The sequence below is a fragment of the Panulirus ornatus genome, chromosome 52 (assembly GCF_036320965.1).
Source record: "Panulirus ornatus isolate Po-2019 chromosome 52, ASM3632096v1, whole genome shotgun sequence".
NCBI lineage: Eukaryota > Metazoa > Arthropoda > Malacostraca > Decapoda > Palinuridae > Panulirus > Panulirus ornatus.
Genome location: NC_092275.1, coordinates 11,070,081 through 11,090,598, shown reverse-complemented (window position 1 = coordinate 11,090,598; position 20,518 = coordinate 11,070,081). Strand labels below are relative to the sequence as shown.

The 20,518-nt window shown below is 40.2% G+C and overlaps 2 protein-coding genes across 8 annotated transcripts in view; one reads left to right on the top strand and one right to left on the bottom strand.

Annotated features, from left to right (window-relative positions):
• Window positions 1–19,161, top strand: part of LOC139765062 (uncharacterized) — a 92,181-nt gene extending 73,020 nt beyond the window's left edge. For both annotated transcript variants that reach the window (XM_071692162.1, XM_071692161.1), the window contains exons 12-15: window positions 62–124; window positions 4,164–4,221; window positions 12,200–12,327; window positions 14,414–19,161. In XM_071692162.1, the coding sequence (XP_071548263.1) occupies window positions 62–124; window positions 4,164–4,221; window positions 12,200–12,327; window positions 14,414–14,478 (314 nt within the window). In that variant the 3' untranslated portion in view covers window positions 14,479–19,161. The remainder of the gene's footprint in view (window positions 1–61; window positions 125–4,163; window positions 4,222–12,199; window positions 12,328–14,413) is intronic.
• Window positions 18,598–20,518, bottom strand: part of alpha-Spec (alpha spectrin) — a 176,977-nt gene continuing 175,056 nt past the window's right edge. For all 6 annotated transcript variants that reach the window (XM_071692154.1, XM_071692158.1, XM_071692157.1 and 3 more), the window contains one exon: window positions 18,598–19,789. In XM_071692154.1, the coding sequence (XP_071548255.1) occupies window positions 19,661–19,789 (129 nt within the window). In that variant the 3' untranslated portion in view covers window positions 18,598–19,660. The remainder of the gene's footprint in view (window positions 19,790–20,518) is intronic.

The window sequence follows — 20,518 nt, the reverse complement described above, 5'->3', positions numbered from 1 at the left end:
GTTACGTACAAAAGGCATGCATGAAATTTGATATAAAAAAAAAACGTACTTTCTCCAACAGGGACCACAGCGTTGGACTTGGCAGTGACGTGGGGTAACCAAGAAATAGTCAAAGCTATTCAAGGTTAGTACAGTGCAGGTGAGAGCCGTCTGTCACGTATAGTGTGATTGAAAAGAAATTTCACAGCATCGATTTTTTATTTTTCTACCATTTTCAGTCTTTATTGGAAAATTTGTGCCGAATATCATTTCATTAAATGGTACAAAGAAGGAATATATCATTTTATACAAAAATCTATGAGAAAAAATATATTTACTTTAAATATTTTCGTAATATAGAATCATACTTAAATTAAAAATCTTAGCTGAAATTTTGTCCGACATTTTAAGAGGATTTCTGGGTGTTTATGAAAACAGGTTTAAACATCATAAAGAAAATTATCCATTTCTCTAAAGATTATCATGTCAAAAGATCTATTGGTAATCCTTTTGAAAACTGATTGAGAATGTAAGGACAGACGTATTTGAGAAATAATGAGGTTTTTACAAGAACTTCTACCTAACCCAGTGTAAGATCTTAAGGTAAATCCTCGCGTGTTATGGGAATTAGTTTAGGCTACAAATGTTGCAGGCGTAAGAAATTCATCACAGGATGTTTCGTAGTGTCTTTTAAGTAATAGTGTGACAAAAGTGTAAAGGTGAAGTGTGTGGCATGCAGGTTGGAGGTGTGCTTATGACAAAAGGTAGTGATTGGTGGCATGAAGTTAAGCTACTAATGCAAAAGAAAAGAAAGGAACATTGGCAGTACCTGCAGGAGAGGAACACGTATGATTGGAACATGTACAAGAGGAAGCTGCTAGGGCTGAAAGAGGGCAAACGAGAGATAGGGTGGAAGAGTATTGGCAAACTTCAAAGAGAATATGTTTTGGAAGGTCAGTAGTGCGAGGAAAACAAGAGAATAACGGTTGCAACATTGAAGAGAACGGATAGGGAAATGGTAACAAGCAATGATAAAGTTATGAAGCCACGAGTCTGAAGAACTATTGAATGTGACGATGTGATGTTGAGTGTAGCATGTCGAGAATGAGGTGATGTGTGGAGCGAGAGTCATGGCGTTTGGTACTGATTAAAAGAGGATTTGGCATAATCCTTGCATAGGCTAGTGTGGTAATACTGCTGGAGTGGATGTGCCTCCACCTAAAAATCTTAGGACTATAATATTTTTGGTGGGTTAGTCAATTTTCCGTGTATCTATAGCCCAAGGTGAGGTGACTGAGGACTGGCAGGATGTCTGTATAGTGCCACTTCATGAAGGATAAAAGTGAATGTTCGAATTACAGAATTAAAAATCTGTTGATTGTGCCTGGTAAGTTGTATAGGAGAGTGGTGACTGTGCAGATAGTATCATTCACAGAACATCAGAATCAAGTTGTGCAGATAGTGTCAAGCACAGGGTATCAGAATAAGGAGAACCAGTGTCGCTTCAGGAGTGGTAGACGATAAACAGATACTAGGGTTGACAGATGCTATGTGGAAGATGCTACAAATATAGAATACTGAAGGAAAGTTATAACATGGTAAGGAGCTTTTTAGGCAATCTGCTTGTAGGAAGAGAGGAGGATGAGTGGGCTTACGTCAAGGGTGTGTGATGACACTGTTAAATATCGTTATGGCTTATTTCCTGTTCTACTTCAGCAAAGTAAGAACAATATGGCAGCACCAAACATTTTGAACTATAATTTCCACTTTTTTACCAGATGGATAAAGTGTCTTACGGGTTTCCCTATAAGCTTTATTCACAAACTACTTAGCGTAACATTACTACTTAAAGGTACGTCTTATATGACTACATTCATCTACGCGACTTGAGGGATCACATATCCGTAATGCTCTTAAATACATATCCAACTACAGATGGATCACATTAGGGTTGTGCGGAAGAGGATGAATGTGTTGGAAATGAACTGTTTGAGGACAAAATGTGGTGTAAGGTGGATTCGTCGAGTAATGAAAGAGTAAGAGAGATGTAAGGTAATAAAGAGTGTGGTTGAGACAGCAGAAGAGGGTGTGTTAAAATGTTTGGATATACTGAGAAAATGAGTGAGGAAAGGTTGACAAAGGGATATATGTGTCAGAAGTGAAGGGGACAAGGAGGATTGAGAGAACAAATTGGAGAGAGAAGGAAAGAGTGAAAAAGATTTGAGCAACCAGAACCTAAACATGCAGGAGGGTGAAAGATGTGCACGAAATAGTGAATTGGAGCGATGTAGTATACTAGGGTGAACACGCTTTCAGTGGACTGAACCAGGGAATGTGAAACGTCCAGGGTAAACTATGGAAAGGTCTGTGGGGCCTGGATGCGGATATGGGGCGGTGGTTTCGGTGAATTGCACACGACAGCTCGAGTATAGATGGAAGCGAATGTGGCGCCTCTCCGTCTGTTACCTGACACTCCAGATCCATAAATTCTACATACAAATCCATTTTTACTCAAGTATTTCTCGCACACATTCTTTAAAGCAAACACCTGATCCACACATCCTCTACCACTTGTGAAACAACACTACTCTTCCCCAATCTGATGCTCTGTAGATGTCTTTACCCTCTCAAGCAATACCCCTACCCCCCTCCCCATACAACTTCCAGGTGCACTCAACAAACATGCCTCTGTTGTTTGAACATTCGCCTTTATCACCTTTGCATTTGTACAATGGCACCATACATGCATTTCCCAATCCTCAGGCACTTCATGATCCATACATTCATTGAATATCCTTACCAATCACTCAAAAACATTCATTCCCTTCTTAATGAACTCAAATGCAGTAACGTCCACTTCATCCTCATGCCTCATTTCATCTTGCCGCGTTCCCACATTTCATCTTGCAAAAGGCTTTCACCGCCTTTTCTCTCTACACTAAATCACTCTCCATGGCTCTCTCAATTAGCATACTATCGGACCTAAACACCCTACATCTGCCACTCTTATCAAACACATTCAACAGTTTAAAATATTCACTCCATCTCATCCTCATTTCTTCACTACCTGTTATCATTTGCCCCCTTCACCGATGTTCCTATCTGATCTCTCGTTTTTCGCACATCTATCAACCTCCTGTCAGAAATCTTTATATTATCCCTAAATTTAATTATTCTCACCCCAACTCTCATTTGCCCTCTTTTTCAACCCCTGCACCTTCCTCGACTTCCTGCCGCTTTTTCTTGCACATCCCCCAATCATTTACACTCTTTCCTTATAAGTAACGGCCAAACGCCTCCCTTTTCTCTTTTGCTAAAAACTTTACTTCTTTCCACCACTCATTACCCACTCTAATCTGCCCACCTCCCACCTCTCGCTTGCTAAGTGCATCTTTAGCAAATGACATCACTGCTTCCCTAAATACCTTCTATTCCTCACCACACTCCCCTTGCTTCATTTATTCTCACCTACTGCCATTCTACACTCGATATCTCCTGGTGTTTCTTCATCCAAGTCTCTTTTCCAAACTCAGTCACGTTCAACGCTACCTTCTTACTAATATTGTTTCTTTACCAAAATTCCCTACAAATCTTTCCCCTCGCCTCCACAAGATAGTGATCAGACATCTCGCCAGCTGTCCTTCTCAGCACATTTTCATCCAAAAGTCTCTCTTACACACGTATCAATAGATATGCAATCCTTCAATGATCGTTGGCCATCTTTCCTACTTACATAAGAATACTTGTTTGTTCCTCTTTTTTAACCAGCTATTCTCATTCGCCAGTCTTTTTTCAGTGCACAACTCCACAAGCTCTTTACCATTTCCATTCATAATAATGAACAGCCCATGTCCTCAATTATACCCTCAACTGCCACATTACTCACCTTCGCATTCAAATCATCCAACGTTAATACCCACTCTCTTACATCAAAACTGCTGACACACTCGCTTAGCTGCTCCAAAAGCACTTCTCTCTCATGCTCTTTCTAATCATTGCTAAGTGCATAAGCATTAATAATCACCCATCACTTACCAGCCACTTTTATCTTTACCCACATCAATCTAGAAATCCACTGTTTCACATACTCCCCACAATTCCTGCTCAGGAGTAGTGCTATCTATCTATATATACAACATATGTTTTCCTTACCAGATACATAAAGGTAAAACTCTCTCTTTCAGGCAAGCTGAACGCCACATGTTCTGCTGAGGGGAAGACCTATCCACTACATAGCAACAGGTAGGAGGTAGTGTTCCGTTAACTGAACAATTTCTGGCTGTAATAAGCCAGTTACATGTACCGTTGCAGTCGACTGGATATATAGCACAGTACAAAACATCCACATGATAATAAAGCGCAACTAGGTCTACAGACGTGGCTTGGGTTTTTTCGGTCATTTACTTTTTCTTCTATAATTTAATGTGCAATAATTTTCTGATTATTCACTTTTTGTGCTCTAACCTGAAAATTCAGCATCTTAAATCCATAAGAAATGCATAAAAACATTTTTAGTAACTTTGTGGAAATATTTAAAAAGCTCGAATAAGAACTATATACATATGATGACAGGTTACTTTTTCTTCTATAATTTAATGAACAATAATTTTCTGAGTATTCACTTTTTGTGCTCTTGCCTGAAAATTCAGCATCTTAAATCCATAAGAAATGCATAAAAGCATTTTTAGTAACTTTGTGGAAATATTCAAAAAGCTCGAATAAGAAGTATATACATATGATGACAGGTTACTTTTTGTATACATATGATGATAGACTATTTCTATCTCGGTAAAAACATGGTTACAGAAGTTATCTTAAATAATCACTTGCACAGTTACGCAAACCACTCACTCAAGGTCCAAGAAAGGTGCTCTGGCCTTAACACAATTTGAAAAAAATTTAAAACTGCAACAAGAGGACAGCAAAGTAAAGACTCTCCACCCTCCACTCCCTTTGGTAACACGCCGGAAAGAAAACTGGAAAAATGCTTCGCGCGTTCAACATGCCTGAGGGAAATTTTGTGTACGGAAGTCATCTTAGAATAGAATGAACGTGAATATGGCATGTTGTACCCTACCTCTAATAACATTCATCCCTTCACTCTGTTAATAAGACAATTGTGATAATAAACTTTGAGCTCTAGCCTTGCGAATTGTTGTTTATATCAATCAATATGTGGAAGGATGATTGGTACAATAATTCTTTCCTGTTCCCTTAAGAGACATGGGGTTCATCAATGTTGGTAAGTTAGCGCAACATGACCAAGGCAAGTTCAGTTGTTTAGAAGGTAGCGAAATATACCACGGCGTTACGGTGATTAATTAAAAAATTATTCAATACCGGAGAGTGACAGATAATGATCAAGACTAATTTTGAATATATTGTTTTGATTTGAACATGTTTTGGGAACTTAGTTCATGCGTCGAAGTCGATGGTGAAGTATTTTTATACAATCCAGAATAACACTATGACCTCTTAAGTTTTAGTCCATTTTGTCTTGTTGGTTATGCTGACATAACTGTAAAGAAATTTTCAAAATCGACGTTGTTGAATCATTTATGCATTTCAAAACATTAATTTGCCACGGAGACGCCTCATGCTTAGAGAACAAATTCAGTCCTCGCAGTCTGTCATCGTATGGTTTGTTACACACTGATGAAATCGATTTAGTTCTTCGCAACACTGCTTTCAAAAAAAGAATATTCTTGCTGAAGTGGAGGACCCAGAACTACACTGCATATTTGAGGTGGGGTCATCTGCATATTTGGGCACGTAAATTCTTCAGCCTTATATCAATACTAAAAATATAAATTTCAATTATAGGTAAGGTACTCGTGTGTGTGTGTGTTTGTGTTTTATATATATATATATATATATATATATATATATATATATATATATATATATATATATATATATATTTTTTTTTTTTTTTTTTGCTTTGTCGCTGTCTCCCGCGTTTGCGAGGTAGCGCAAGGAAACAGACGAAAGAAATGGCCCAACCCACCCCCATACACATGTATATACACACACGTCCACACACGCAAAATATACATACCTATACATCTCAATGTACACATATATATACAGACACATACATATATACCCATGCACACAATTCACACTGTCTGCCTTTATTCATTCCCATCGCCACCTCGCCACACATGGAATACCATCCCCCTCCCCCCTCATGTGAGCGGGGTAGCGCTAGGAAAAGACAACAAAAGCCTCATTCGTTCACACTCAGTCTCTAGCTGTCATGCAATAATGCCCGAAACCACAGCTCCCTTTCCACATCCAGGCCCCACACAGCTTTCCATGGTTTCCCCAGACGCTTCACATGCCCTGATTCAATCCACTGACAGCACGTCAACCCCGGTATACCTCATCGATCCAATTCACTCTATTCCTTGCCCGCCTTTCACCCTCCTACACGTTCAGGCCCCGATCACTCAAAATCTTTTTCACTCCATCTTTCCACCTCCAATTTGGTCTCCCACTTCTCCTCGTTCCCTCCACCTCCGACACATATATCCTCTTGGTCAATCTTTCCTCACTCATTCTCTCCATGTGCCCAAACCATTTCAAAACACCCTCTTCTGCTCTCTCAACCACGCTCTTTTTATTTCCACACATCTCTTACCCTTACATTACTTACTCGATCAAACCACCTCACACCACACATTGTCCTCGAGCATCTCATTTCCATCACATCCACCCTCCTGCGCACAACTCTATCCATAGCCCACGCCTCGCAGCCATACAACGTTGTTAGAACCACTATTCCTTCAAACATACCCATTTTTGCTTTCCGAGATAATGTTCTCGACTAACACACATTCTTCAAGGCTCCCAGGATTTTCGCCCACTCCCCCATCCTATGATTCACTTCCGCTTCCATGGTTCCATTCGCTGCCAGATCCACTCCCAGATATCTAAAACACTTTACTTCCTCCAGTTTTTCTCCATTCAAACTTACCTCCCAATTGACTTGACCCTCAACCCTACTGTACCTAATAACCTTGCTCTTATTCACATTTACTCTTAACTTTCTTCTTTCACACACTTTACCAAACTCAGTCACCAGCTTCTGCAGTTTCTCACATGAATCAGCCACCAGCGGTATCATCAGCGAACAACAACTGACTCATTTCCCAAGCTCTCTCATCCACAACAGACTTCATTCTTGCCCCTCTTTCCAAAACTCTTGCATTCACCTCCCTAACAACCCCATCTATAAACAAATTAAACAACCATGGAGACATCACACACCCCTGCCGCAAACCTACATTCACTGAGAACCAATCACTTTCCTCTCTTCCTACACGTACACATGCCTTACATCCTCGATAAAAACTTTTCACTGCTTCTAACAACTTGCCACCCACACCATATATTCTTAATACCTTCCACAGAGCATCTCTATCAACTCTATCATATGCCTTCTCCAGATCCATAAATGCTACATACAAATCCATTTGCTTTTCTAAGTATTTCTCACATACATTCTTCAAAGCAAACACCTGATCCACACATCCTCTACCACTTCTGAAACCACACTGCTCTTCCCCAATCTGATGCTCTGTACATGCCTTCACCCTCTCAATCAATACCCTCCCATATAATTTACCATATAATTTTAGATATCTGGGAGTGGATCTGGCAGCGGATGGAACCATGGAAGCGGAAGTGGATCATAGGGTGGGGGAGGGGGCGAAAATCCTGGGAGCCTTGAAGAATGTGTGGAAGTCGAGAATATTATCTCGGAAAGCAAAAATGGGTTTGTTTGAAGGAACAGTGGTTCCAACAATGTTGTATGGTTGCGAGGCGTGGGCTATGGATAGAGTTGTGCGCAGGAGGATGGATGTGCTGGAAATGAGATGTTTGAGGACAATGTGTGGTGTGAGGTGGTTTGATCGAGTAAGTAACGTAAGGGTAAGAGATGTGTGGAAATAAAAAGAGCGTGGTTGAGAGAGCAGAAGAGGGTGTTTAGAAATGGTTTGGGCACATGAGAGAATGAGTGAGGAAAGATTGACCAAGAGGATATATGTCGGAGGTGGAGGGAACGAGGAGAAGTGGGAGACCAAATTGGAGGTGGAAAGATGGAGTGAAAAAGATTTTGTGTGATCGGGGCCTGAACATGCAGGAGGGTGAAAGGAGGGCAAGGAATAGAGTGAATTGGATCGATGTGGTATACCGGGGTTGACGTGCTGTCAGTGGATTGAATCAGGGCATGTGAAGCGTCTGGGGTAAACCATGGAAAGCTGTGTAGGTATGTATATTTGCGTGTGTGGACGTGTATGTATATACATGTGTATGGGGGTGGGTTGGGCCATTTCTTTCGTCTGTTTCCTTGCGCTACCTCGCAAATGCGGGAGACAGCGACAAAGCAAAAAAAAAAAAAAAAATTATATATATATATATAGAGAGAGAGAGAGAGAGAGAGAGAATGTTGGAAAGGATCGCAATTTTGCGCGTGATCAAGATATTCCTACGAGTCCACGAGAAAGATGAAACACGAAAAGTTCCCAAGTGCACTTTCGTGTAATAATCACAATCAGGGAGACACAAGAGAGAAATATAACAGTCAGTTGATATACATCGAAGAGACGATGCTAGGACGCCATTTGGTAAACATTTACCAAATGTTATATTTCTCTCTTGTGTCTATCCTGATGATGCGATCATTACACGAAAGTGCACTTGGGAACTTTTCGTGTTTCAGCTTTCCCGTGGACTCATAGGAATATCTTGATCACGCGCAAAATTGTGATCCTTTCCAATATATATATATATATATATATATATATATATATATATATATATATATATATATATATATATATTTCTCCCCTATCCCTTGGGATAGGGGAGAAAGAATACTTCCCACGTATTCCCTGCGTGTCGTAGAAGGCGACTAAAAGGGAAGGGAGCGGGGGGCTGGAAATCCTCCCCTCTTGTTTTTTTTTGTTTTTCTCAAAGAAGGAACAGAGAAAGGGGCCAGATGAGGATATTCCCTCAAAGGCCCAGTCCTCTGTTCTTAACGCTACCTCGCTAACACGGGAAATGGCGAATAGTATGAAAGAAAGAAAAAAAAAAAATATATATATATATATATATATATATATATATATATATATATATATATATATATATATATATATATATATATATATATATGTAAAAGAAAGAGACAGGAGGTCAAGAGAAAGGTGGAAGAGGTGAAAAAGAGGGCAAATGAGAGTTGGGGTGAGAGAGTATCATTAAATTTTAGGGTGAATAAAAAGATGTTCTGGAAGGAGGTAAATAAAGTGCGTAAGACAAGGGAGCAAATGGGAACTTCAGTGAAGGGCGCAAATGGGGAGGTGATAAGTAGTGGTGATGTGAGAAGGAGATGGAGTGAGTATTTTGAAGGTTTGTTGAATGTGTTTGATGATAGAGTGGCAGATATAGGGTGTTTTGGTCGAGGTGGTGTGCAAAGTGAGAGGGTTAGGGAAAATGATTTGGTAAACAGAGAAGAGGTAGTAAAAGCTTTGCGGAAGATGAAAGCCGGCAAGGCAGCAGGTTTGGATGGTATTGCAGTGGAATTTATTAAAAAAGGGGGTGACTGTATTATTGACTGGTTGGTAAGGTTATTTAATGTATGTATGACTCATGGTGAGGTGCCTGAGGATTGGCGGAATGCGTGCATAGTGCCATTGTACAAAGGCAAAGGGGATAAGAGTGAGTGCTCAAATTACAGAGGCATAAGTTTGTTGAGTATTCCTGGTAAATCATATGGGAGGGTATTGATTGAGAGGATGAAGGCATGTACAGAGCATCAGATTGGGGAAGAGCAGTGTGGTTTCAGAAGTGGTAGAGGATGTGTGGATCAGGTGTTTGCTTTGAAGAATGTATGTGAGAAATACTTAGAAAAGCAAATGGATTTGTATGTAGCATTCATGGATCTGGAGAAGGCATATGATAGAGTTGATAGAGATGCTCTGTGGAAGGTATTAAGAATACATGGTGTGGGAGGCAAGTTGTTAGAAGCAGTGAAAAGTTTTTATCGAGGATGTAAGGCATGTGTACGTGTAGGAAGAGAGGAAAGTGATTGGTTCTCAGTGAATGTAGGTTTGCGGCAGGGGTGTGTGATGTCTCCATGGTTGTTTAATTTGTTTATGGATGGTTTAACACGTAATCCAGTAATGCTCTCTGGCCATTTCTCCTACTTACATACGTATACTTATGTATATCTCGCTTTTTAAACCAGGTATTCCCAATCACCAGTCCTTATTCAGCACATAAAACTACAAGCTCTTCACCATTTCCATTTACAACACTGAACACCCCATGTATACCAATTATTCCCTCTACTGCCACATTACTCACCTTTGCATTCAAATCACCCATCACTATAACCCGGTCTTGTTCATCAAAACCACTAACGCACTCATTCAGCTGCTCCCAAAACACTTGCCTCTCATGATCTTTCTTCTCATGCCCAGGTGCATATGCACCAATAATCACCCATCTCTCTCCATCAACTTTCAGTTTTACCCATATCAATCTAGAATTTAATTTCTTACACTCTATCACATACTTCCACCACTCCTGTTTCAGTAGTGCTACTCCTTCCCTTACTCTTGTCCTCTCACTAACCCCTGACTTTACTCCCAAGACATTCCCAAACCACTCTTCCCCTTTACCCTTGAGCTTCGTTTCACTCGGAGGCAAAACATCCAGGTTCCCTTCCTCAAATATACTACCTATCTCTCCTTTTTTCTCATCTTGATTACATCCACACACATTTAGACACCCCAATCTGAGCCTTCACGGAGGATGAGCACTCCCCGCGTGACTCCTTCTTCTGTTTCCCCTTTTAGAGTCAAAATACTAGGAGGGAAGGGTTTCTGGCCCCCTGCTCCCGTCCCCTTTAGTCGCCTTCTACGACACGTGAGGAATGCGTGGGAAGTATTCTTTCTCCCCTATCCCCCAGGTTATTAGGTACAGTAGGGTTGAGGGTCAAGTAAATTGGGAGGTAAGTTTGGAGAAAAACTGGAGGAAGTAAAGTGTTTTAGATATCTCGAAGTGGATCTGGCAGCGGATGGAACCATGGAAGCGGAAGTGAATCATACGGTGGGGGATGGGGCGAAAATTCTGGGAGCCTTGAAGAATGTTTGGAAGTCGAGAACATTATCTCGGAAAGCAAAAATGGCTATGTTTGAAGGAATAGTGGTCCCAACAATGTTGTATGGTTGCGAGGCGTGGGCTATGGATAGAGTTGTGCGCAAGGAGGTGGATGTGCTGGAAATGAGATGTTTGAGGACATTATGTGGTGCGAGGTGGTTTGATCGAGTAAGCAATATAAGGGTAAGAGATGTGTGGAAATAAAAAGAGTGTGGTTGAGAGAGCAGAAGAGGGTGTTTTGAAATGGTTTGGTCACATGGTGAGAATGAGTGAGGAAAGATTGACCAAGAGGATATATGTGTCGGAGGTGGAGGGTACAAGAAGTGGGAGACCAAATTGGAGGTGGAAAGATGGAGTGAAAAAGATTGAGTGATCGGGACCTGAACATGCAGGAGGGTGAAAGGAGTGCAAGGAATAGAGTGAATTGGAACGATGTGGTATACCGGGGTCGACGTGCTGACAATGGATTGAACCAGGGCATGTGAAGCGTCTGGGGTAAACCATGGAAAGTTCTGTGGGGCCTGGATGTGGAAAGGGAACTGTGGTTTCTGTGCTTTATTACATGGCAGCTAGAGACAGAGTGTGAACGAATGGGGCCTTTGTTGTCTTTTCCTAGCGCTACCTCGCACACATGAGGGGCAGAGGGGGATGGTATTCCATGTGTGGCGAGGTGGCGATGGGAATGAATAAAGGCAGACTGTATGAATTATGTACATGTGTATATATGTATATGTCTGTGTGTATGTATCTATATGTGTACATTGAGATGTATAGGTATGTATATTTGCGTGTGTGGATGTGTATGTATATACATGTGTATGTGGGTGGGTTGGGCCATTCTTTCGTCTGTTTCCTTGCGCTACCTCGCTAACGTGGGAGACAGCGACAAAGCAAAATAAATAAAGTAAATAAATATAAATATATATAGTGTCCTAAATATTTCAGTATAAATGTGACAAATTTTCAGTAATCTTAGTGTAGTGACAGCTCTAAAAAGAGAATGCAAGTAAACAAAGAAGAATGAAATCTATGTGCCTATATATGTCCTCAGATATGAAGACTGTAATGAATTACAGTGTAATTCTAAGTGTAAGTGGATCACAACAGGCAACCAGGACCCGGCCTGTCGCACTACTGGTGGAAGCCGACGTTTTCGTAAAATACACCCCGTTTCTTTCAGTAAGTATTTTTCATTTGCATTGGTAATATATCTTTACAGGATAAGTTTGAGATATCAGTATTTCTTTTATTCGATGAACATGATCTACCATCGAAGTAACAAAGTCTTTGGTAGAGGTAAGAGTAAAAAACAGATCGAAAATAATGAAATAATTACGTCTTCGGGGAAAATTGCAGATTGAGGGTTCGAACCACTATTACATAAGCATTATTTTTTTTTTACTGATAACAGCATATATATATATATATATATATATATATATATATATATATATATATATATATATATATATATATATATATTATTATTATTATTATACTTTGTCGCTGTCTCCCGCGTTTGCGAGGTAGCGCAAGGAAACAGACGAAAGAAATGGCCGAACCCACCCCCATACACATGTATGTACATACGTCCACACACGCAAATATACATACCAACACAGCTTTCCATGGTTTACCCCAGACGCTTCACATGCCCTGATTCAATCCACTGACAGCACGTCAACCCCGGTATACCACATCGATCCAATTCACTCTATTCCTTGCCCTCCTTTCACCCTCCTGCATGTTCAGGCCCCGATCACACAAAATGTTTTTCACTCCATCTTTCCACCTCCAATCTGGTCTCCCACTTCTCCTCGTTCCCTCCACCTCCGACACATATATCCTCTTGGTCAATCTTTCCTCACTCATTCTCTCCATGTGCCCGAACCATTTCAAAACACCCTCTTCTGCTCTCTCAACCACGCTCTTTTTATTTCCACACATCTCTCTTACCCTTACGTTACTTACTCGGTCAAACCACCTCACACCACACGTCCTCAAACATCTCATTTCCAGCACATCCATCCTCCTGCGCACAACTCTATCCATAGACCACGCCTCGTAACCATACAACATTGTTGGAACCACTATTCCTTCAAACATACCCATTTCTGCTCTCCGAGATAATGTTCTCGACTTCCATACATTCTTCAAGGCTCCCAGGATTTTCGCCCCCTCCCCCACCCTATGATCCACTTCCACTTCTATGGTTCCACCCGCTGCCAGGTCCACTCCCAGATATCTAAAACACTTTACTTCCTCCTGTTTTTCTCCATTCAAACTTACCTCCCAATTGACTTGACCCTCAACCCTACTGTACCTAATAACCTTGCTCTTATTCACATTTACTCTTAACTTTCTTCTTTCACGCACTTTACCAAAGTCAGTCACCAGCTTCTGCAGTTTCTCGCATGAATCAGCCACCAGCGCTGTATCATCAGCGAACAACAACTGACTCACTTCCCAAGCTCACTCATCCACAACAGACTTCATACTTGCCCCTCTTTCCAAAACTCTTGCATTCACCTCCCTAACAACCCCATCCATAAACAAATTAAACAACCATGGAGACATCACACACCCCTGCCGCAAACCTACATTCACTGAGAACCAATCACTTTCCTCTCTTCCTACACGTACACACACACACACACACATATATATATATATATATATATATATATATATATATATATATATATATGTGTGTGTGGAAATAAAAAGAGCGTGGTTGAGAGAGCAGAAGAGGGTGTTTTGAAATGGTTCGGGCACATGGAGAGAATGAGTGAGGAAAGATTGACCAAGAGAATATATGTGTCGGAGGTGGAGGGAACGAGGAGAAGAGGGAGACCAAATTGGAGGTGGAAAGATGGAGTGAAAAAGATTTTGTGTGATCGGGGCCTGAACATGCAGGAGGGTGAAAGGAGGGCAAGGAATAGAGTGAATTGGAGCGATGTGGTATACCGGGGTTGACGTGCTGTCAGTGGATTGAATCAAGGCATGTGAAGCGTCTGGGGTAAACCATGGAAAGCTGTGTAGGTATGTATATTTGCGTGTGTGGACGTATGTATATACATGTGTATGGGGGTGGGTTGGGCCATTTCTTTCGTCTGTTTCCTTGCGCTACCTCGCAAACGCGGGAGACAGCGGAAAAAAAAATTATATATATATATATATATATATATATATATATATATATATATATATATATATATATATATATATATACAAACAGGACTAATGTTATCAATGTGAATTTCAGTCAGTAGCGGACACCTACATCTGCAGGTGGTGCAAATTGTCCACAAAGGAACTTGCAAAGGATAGTTGGCTAATTAATTACAAGTGGGATATTATATATATGACCTACCAGTTTCTACGTGCTTCTCATCCTATCACAAAGTCTTAAAAGTTTTAGGTGTACTTCAACAAACACTACCATGGCATTCAATCTTTGTGACGCAATATATACGAGCGTTGTCAGCCGTCAGTCCCTAAGTTAAATTTGTAAGTTAAATTTATGTATATGTACAGACAAATATTTGTTCTTACGTTTAATGTCACTAGAGTATTACTATTCATGCACATTAACTGTCTGAACAAATTTAGATTGTTAAACTCATTTCAGCCTAATAAAATCTTTAAGCTGACGTAACGATGCTGCTTCCTGTGGGATGGGGTAGCGACAGGAATTGATAAAGGGAAGAATGAATATGTATATGTGCGAAATGTTCGTGCATGTACATGTATGTTATGTATGTTTGTATATGTGTGTGTGGGTGTTTATGTATATGTGTATACAAGCAGTTGGGCCATTCTTCGTTTCCTGGCGCTACCTCGCTGACGCGGGAAACAGCGATAAAGTAAAAATAAATACTATTAGGTTTAGAGAACTGTGAAAATATACTTATATGAGGTCTAAAATGGTTTTCATTTTAGCCTTGAGATACTTGCAACTAAATTCACCAGAATGACACCCACTTCAACTGTCTTGCCACATTTCATCTAATGCATGGCTTTCACAACCTTTCCTCTTTTCTCCAAACCATTTGCTATGACTCTCACTTTACATACCTCCAACCAAAACATCCTACATCATTAAACACATTTAACAATCCCTCAAAATACTTAACCCCCACCTTTTCACCTCACTACTGCAGTTAACACTTTCCCATCTGCCCCTTCAACAACTGTGCCCTTTTTTTTTCTTAATCTCTTTTTATAGAATTTTCTTGTTCTCTCAAAAGTTTGCCGATACTTGCTTCCCCAAAATCTTGTCATCTTTTTCAGCACCTGCAATTTCTTCTTGACCTTCTACTTCCTCTTGTGCATCTCCTGATCTCTCTCATTCCTTTCTTGTCAAGTTGTCCTTAAACATTTCTTTTCTCTCTTAACAACTTCACATTGTCATCCCACTACTCGCTAATCTTTCTAGACTGCCAACTTGCATATGCCACACAGTTCTTGCATGACAGCACTGCTTCCCTAAATACCTTCCATTTCCCCTAGCTCAACTTACTCAACTTCTGCCATTCAACAATCAATCTCTGCTGACACTTCATGAAATACTCATTTCCAAGTCCAATGACTTTCACCACTTCCTTCTCGCCTATATCCTTTTTTTCTTTCCAAAAACCTCTACAAATGTTCACCAGGAAACAATCAAATCCCACCAACTGCCCATCTCGGCACATTCACATTCATGAGTCTCAAGCGCATCTACTAATTAGTGCATACTCCAATAGTGCCCATATACCATCTTTCCTACTTACCCATGTTTACTTATGTATGTCTCCCTTTTTACACAAACTATCCCAGTTAAACACCCTTTTTTCAGCAAACTCCTCCCCAGGCTGTTCACCTTAATAAACATCCCATCACCCCTAATCTCTCTCATTAAAACCTCTGACACTCACATTCAACTTCTCCCCCCCAAAAAACTTTCATCATTCCCTTATTGCCAATTGCATAACCACTAATAATTGCTCATTTCGCGTAATAACTACCATATACAAAACCTGTTTCTCTAAGCATTTCTTTAACACCAGGTAAGCAGACGTGAGTCATATGGTGGTGAGGGGGTTGAAGGTTCTGGGAGCATTGATGAATGCTTGGAAAGAGAGGTTGTCATCTAGAAAGGTGATAATGGGTATGTTTGAAGGTACAGCACACCCAGTGATGTACGGATGCAAGGCATGAGCCATCAATGATAATTGCGGAGGATGGCTGATGACTGGAAATGAAATGTTCAAGGACAACATGTAGTGCAAGGAGGGATGATAAAGTCATCCCAAGTTAGTAATAATTGGGATGAGGAGGTATCGTAATCAGAAACGATAAAAAAGATGAAGAGGTGTGCCAATATGGTTGATATATGGAGAGAATGAGTAAAAAGTTGACAAACAGGAAATATGAGTGGAGGAGACAAGTTGAAATAAAGACCAAACTGGAGGTGGAAGGATGGAGTGGATAAGATTTAGAGTGCTAAAGGCCTGAATATGCAGGAGGGCAAAAGGCTGCATGGGATAGTGGAGTGCTGTGGTGTACAGGGGCATGATGTGCTGTTAATGGAGTGAACCAGGGAGTGTCCAAGAAACATTATAGAAAGGTCTGTGAGGCTTGGTTGTTATGGGGCTGTAGTTTTGGTGCATTGTACATGATAGTAAATGGATGTAAATGAAGCCTTTTCTTTATCTCCTCCTGGCAGTACCTCACTAATATGGGAAACGGCAAACAAGTACGGAAAAAATCATCATAGCAAAGACTTGACCAAAAAATTCTCTACCATTCCTGAAACCACACTGTTCCTCCCTAATCTAATGCTTTGTGCGACACCACCCTCTCAATCACCAATTTCACACAAGTTACCAGGTACACTCCACAGACTTATGCCTCTGTAATTTGAACACTCAACTTTGTCACCCTTGCCTTCATGAATCATGCTAAAGAAATTTACCTTTATATGGAATGAGTATGCCTTTCAGTAATTCATATGGTATTGCTTATCGTTCAGTTTATAAGGTGTATGACTAATTTTTTTCTTTAAAGAAACTGAGTTATCTATCTAACCAGTAATCTCTTCACCATCAGTCTGTAAACATCTTGCAGCAACCTCAAGTGATGATGATGCACAAAAGAAAGCCAAATCAAATAAAAGGGTTCATTCAACAACCCCTCAAAAATGTCTGCAACCCTTTTAACAGCCCATGCTTCTACCTATATCTCTGATGCCTGTTCCCTTCTGGAACTCCCTAAAAGAGGTGGCCATGGCAATAGTGTCTCCAAAACTAGTGAAATCCAGTGCGGCTTCTTAGCCATCAGTACCTCATCCTTAAGAGGTCACTGGCAGAGAGCAAGTCCAGTGCAGTTTTTGCAGAGATTCTTACCTAATATAACCACTGACTACAACTACCTAATGCTCCTGCCTAGTGTTCTTACTACTTCCACTTAATGTTTCTACCTAGTACTTCTGTCTATTGCTCCTACCATTTTGCCAAAAGGCAGTGCCAGCACATAGCACTCAACACAGGAAAATCTAGTTACAAAAAATGAGCTGTGCGAGTTGAGTGTTGTCAAGTATAATGTGTAACAAGATATGTTTATAAACAGAATGCCAGTAGTCCATATGTGGGTGAGGCAGAAAGAAAAGACACATACCTGGGCCCGAGGAGCGCAACTTGAGGACCACTGAAGTGCCAGCATACTATGCAACTGTCACTAACCCTCCTGATGCCCAGGCAGGTACTACTACTAATACACTTCCCTACCAACTACTATGTACAGCCCATGCTTCACATCCATTCAATAATGTTGGGACTACTATACCTTCAAACATACCCAGAGAAGATAGTAACTGGTAAGCAGTCAATGACCAGGGAGGGATATTACCAGTACTATCCAACAGGGTATCGGAAGGGTTAGTGATGGCTGCACAGTGAGCATACTGGTTGTCAAGTTGCACTCCTGTGATCCAGATAGTTGTCTTTTCTTTCTACCTAACCCACACATGGACTCTGGCATTCTGTCCACAAACGAACAATCTCTCCCTGTCAATCATAAGAATTGACAATACTTTAACTCATAAAGCTCATTTTTCATAACTAAATTTTCCAGCGGTGATCAACATAAGCACTGGGTAAAACATTTGGTAGAAACAGCAGTTGGGAGCATTAGGAAGAAACCTCTCCAAACATTATGCTTAAGTTGCCCTCTGCCAGTGGCCAATTGAGGGTGAGGCACTAAAAGCTAAGTAGCAACACTGGAGGGAACAGGCATCAGAGATACAGATAGATAGATAAACACTTCGAATGGCAGCAATGAAGCATGTAACATCAAATATGCTGACCTGCAACATACCTTCTCATGAGTCTCTTGAATGTCCTCTATGTTGGGGTATATATGGTACAGATTTAAATGGAAGAATGGGAAGGTTAAATAAACACAATATAACTTTACAAGCTTTAACAGGAAGTATGATATTGGTAAAGAATTTGGTTCATGACAAGTTAAGGCAAAGACCCCAATAGTTACAAGCAAACCCATCCCAAAACCATCCAAGTGCCACTGCTCAACTTCTGGTGCATCTTATCAAATTTCTCAGAATTATATGGGTAACAAAATATACTGAGTGATAATTAAGAAGCTATGCCTATGAACGGAATGACAGGCAAATGTCTCTACAGATAAAAGTTCAAGGACATGAAGGTATATCTCAAATTTGCAAATCGGCTTTCAAGGAGAAAAATTGTGTCCAAGTAATGACATGCATTCACCCAGAGACAACATTTACTGTGAATACCTATCGAACTGAATGAGGAGAGGGACTAAAATGCTAAGAGCCGTCAGTATTAGTCCCAGATGATACTTCATTCCAATTTCAAAGGTAAACACACTGTGTTGCCTCAGCAAATCTGACACTATTCAGTTCATGTGATATACAAAACAAGCATTTCTTGATTCAAAAAATGAGTAAACACCCTTGTCTACTGTAAAACCAGATTTATAACAGCACCTATCTGAATATGTACTTCAATGAAATTTTCTAAGCACCATCATTCCACGATCTTGTGAGCAAGACATGGTGGCAGTTTTCACGCTAAAATGACTCAACACAGCTGTTATGCAATACTCATCATAACTACTGTGAGCCTACCTGCAGGACCAGAGATTCCTTGTTCACAGCTGTTATTACTATAATATATATATATATATATATATATATATATATATATATATATATATATATATAAAATGAATAGTCATAACATTTGCTTACATCAGTAGCTATCTTTCCATTATCTGCTATACAGAAAAAGGGCACAACTATGAACAAAGAACGAGAAAAATTTTCACATTTGCAAAAACAGGTAAGAAGAAAAAGCTGCCTCACCATCATTCTTAATAATGATGACAATATTAACAGTATATAAAATGGTAACTGATTTTAAATATATGATATCCAGTCATATCTAAAAGAGTAGACTGTCAGCAGACTTAAAAGCAACACCATCTACTGAGAGAACAGTGTGCGTGTAAACTCGATGTAGTCCAAGGCTCCCGGAATAGCATGGCCTGTTTTGGGGTCTACATATGGTTTCATGCGACCCATACAGTAGTCTGCCATCTCTTTGGTAAGATTCTGTTGGAAAAAGAAAACAAACTTTTTATGAAAAGTATCAAATTTAAGACACATTAATAAAGAGAAAAATTAATAAAATTTATTATACAAGCACAAAGGTCGAGAATCCAGGTTATTTAAAAGAATCATGAGGTATGACAATGTAATGAAGATAGAAACGAAGGGTGTAAGAGAGACTTGGTATGGCAAAGAATACAAAGGGAATGAATTGTGGAGTGGTAGAGTGAAAGAAACATAAAACTTTGAGATGGTATGGGCATGTTGAAAAAATGTAAGACAGGCAGTTTGCAAGGAGAGTGTATGATTGTATGATTCAAAGGATTGGTAAGAGAGCAAGACCAGCCAAGACATGAGAAAATAGTGGAAGACTACTGGAAGGAGAGAACTGATGGAAGAATGCATGGAACTGTATGTGAGAGAGCCATATATGGACAAAGAAAATTGGAGACTCTTTTGCCATGGTGACCACCTTGATGAGAGTTCCCAGAGGGAACAGGAGTCAGAGATACACATAAACAAACAGAACTTATAGACTCAACAATGTCCATTCAAATACTTTTGTTTAACCTCTTTTCATACTTGATCACTATTTCCTGTATTAGCGAGTTAGTGCTAGGAACTGATGAATAAAGGCCACATCCACTCACATCACTTCTCTAGGTGTCACGTGTAATGCACCAAAACCACAGCCCCTTATCTACATCCGCACCCCACAGACCTTTCTATTGT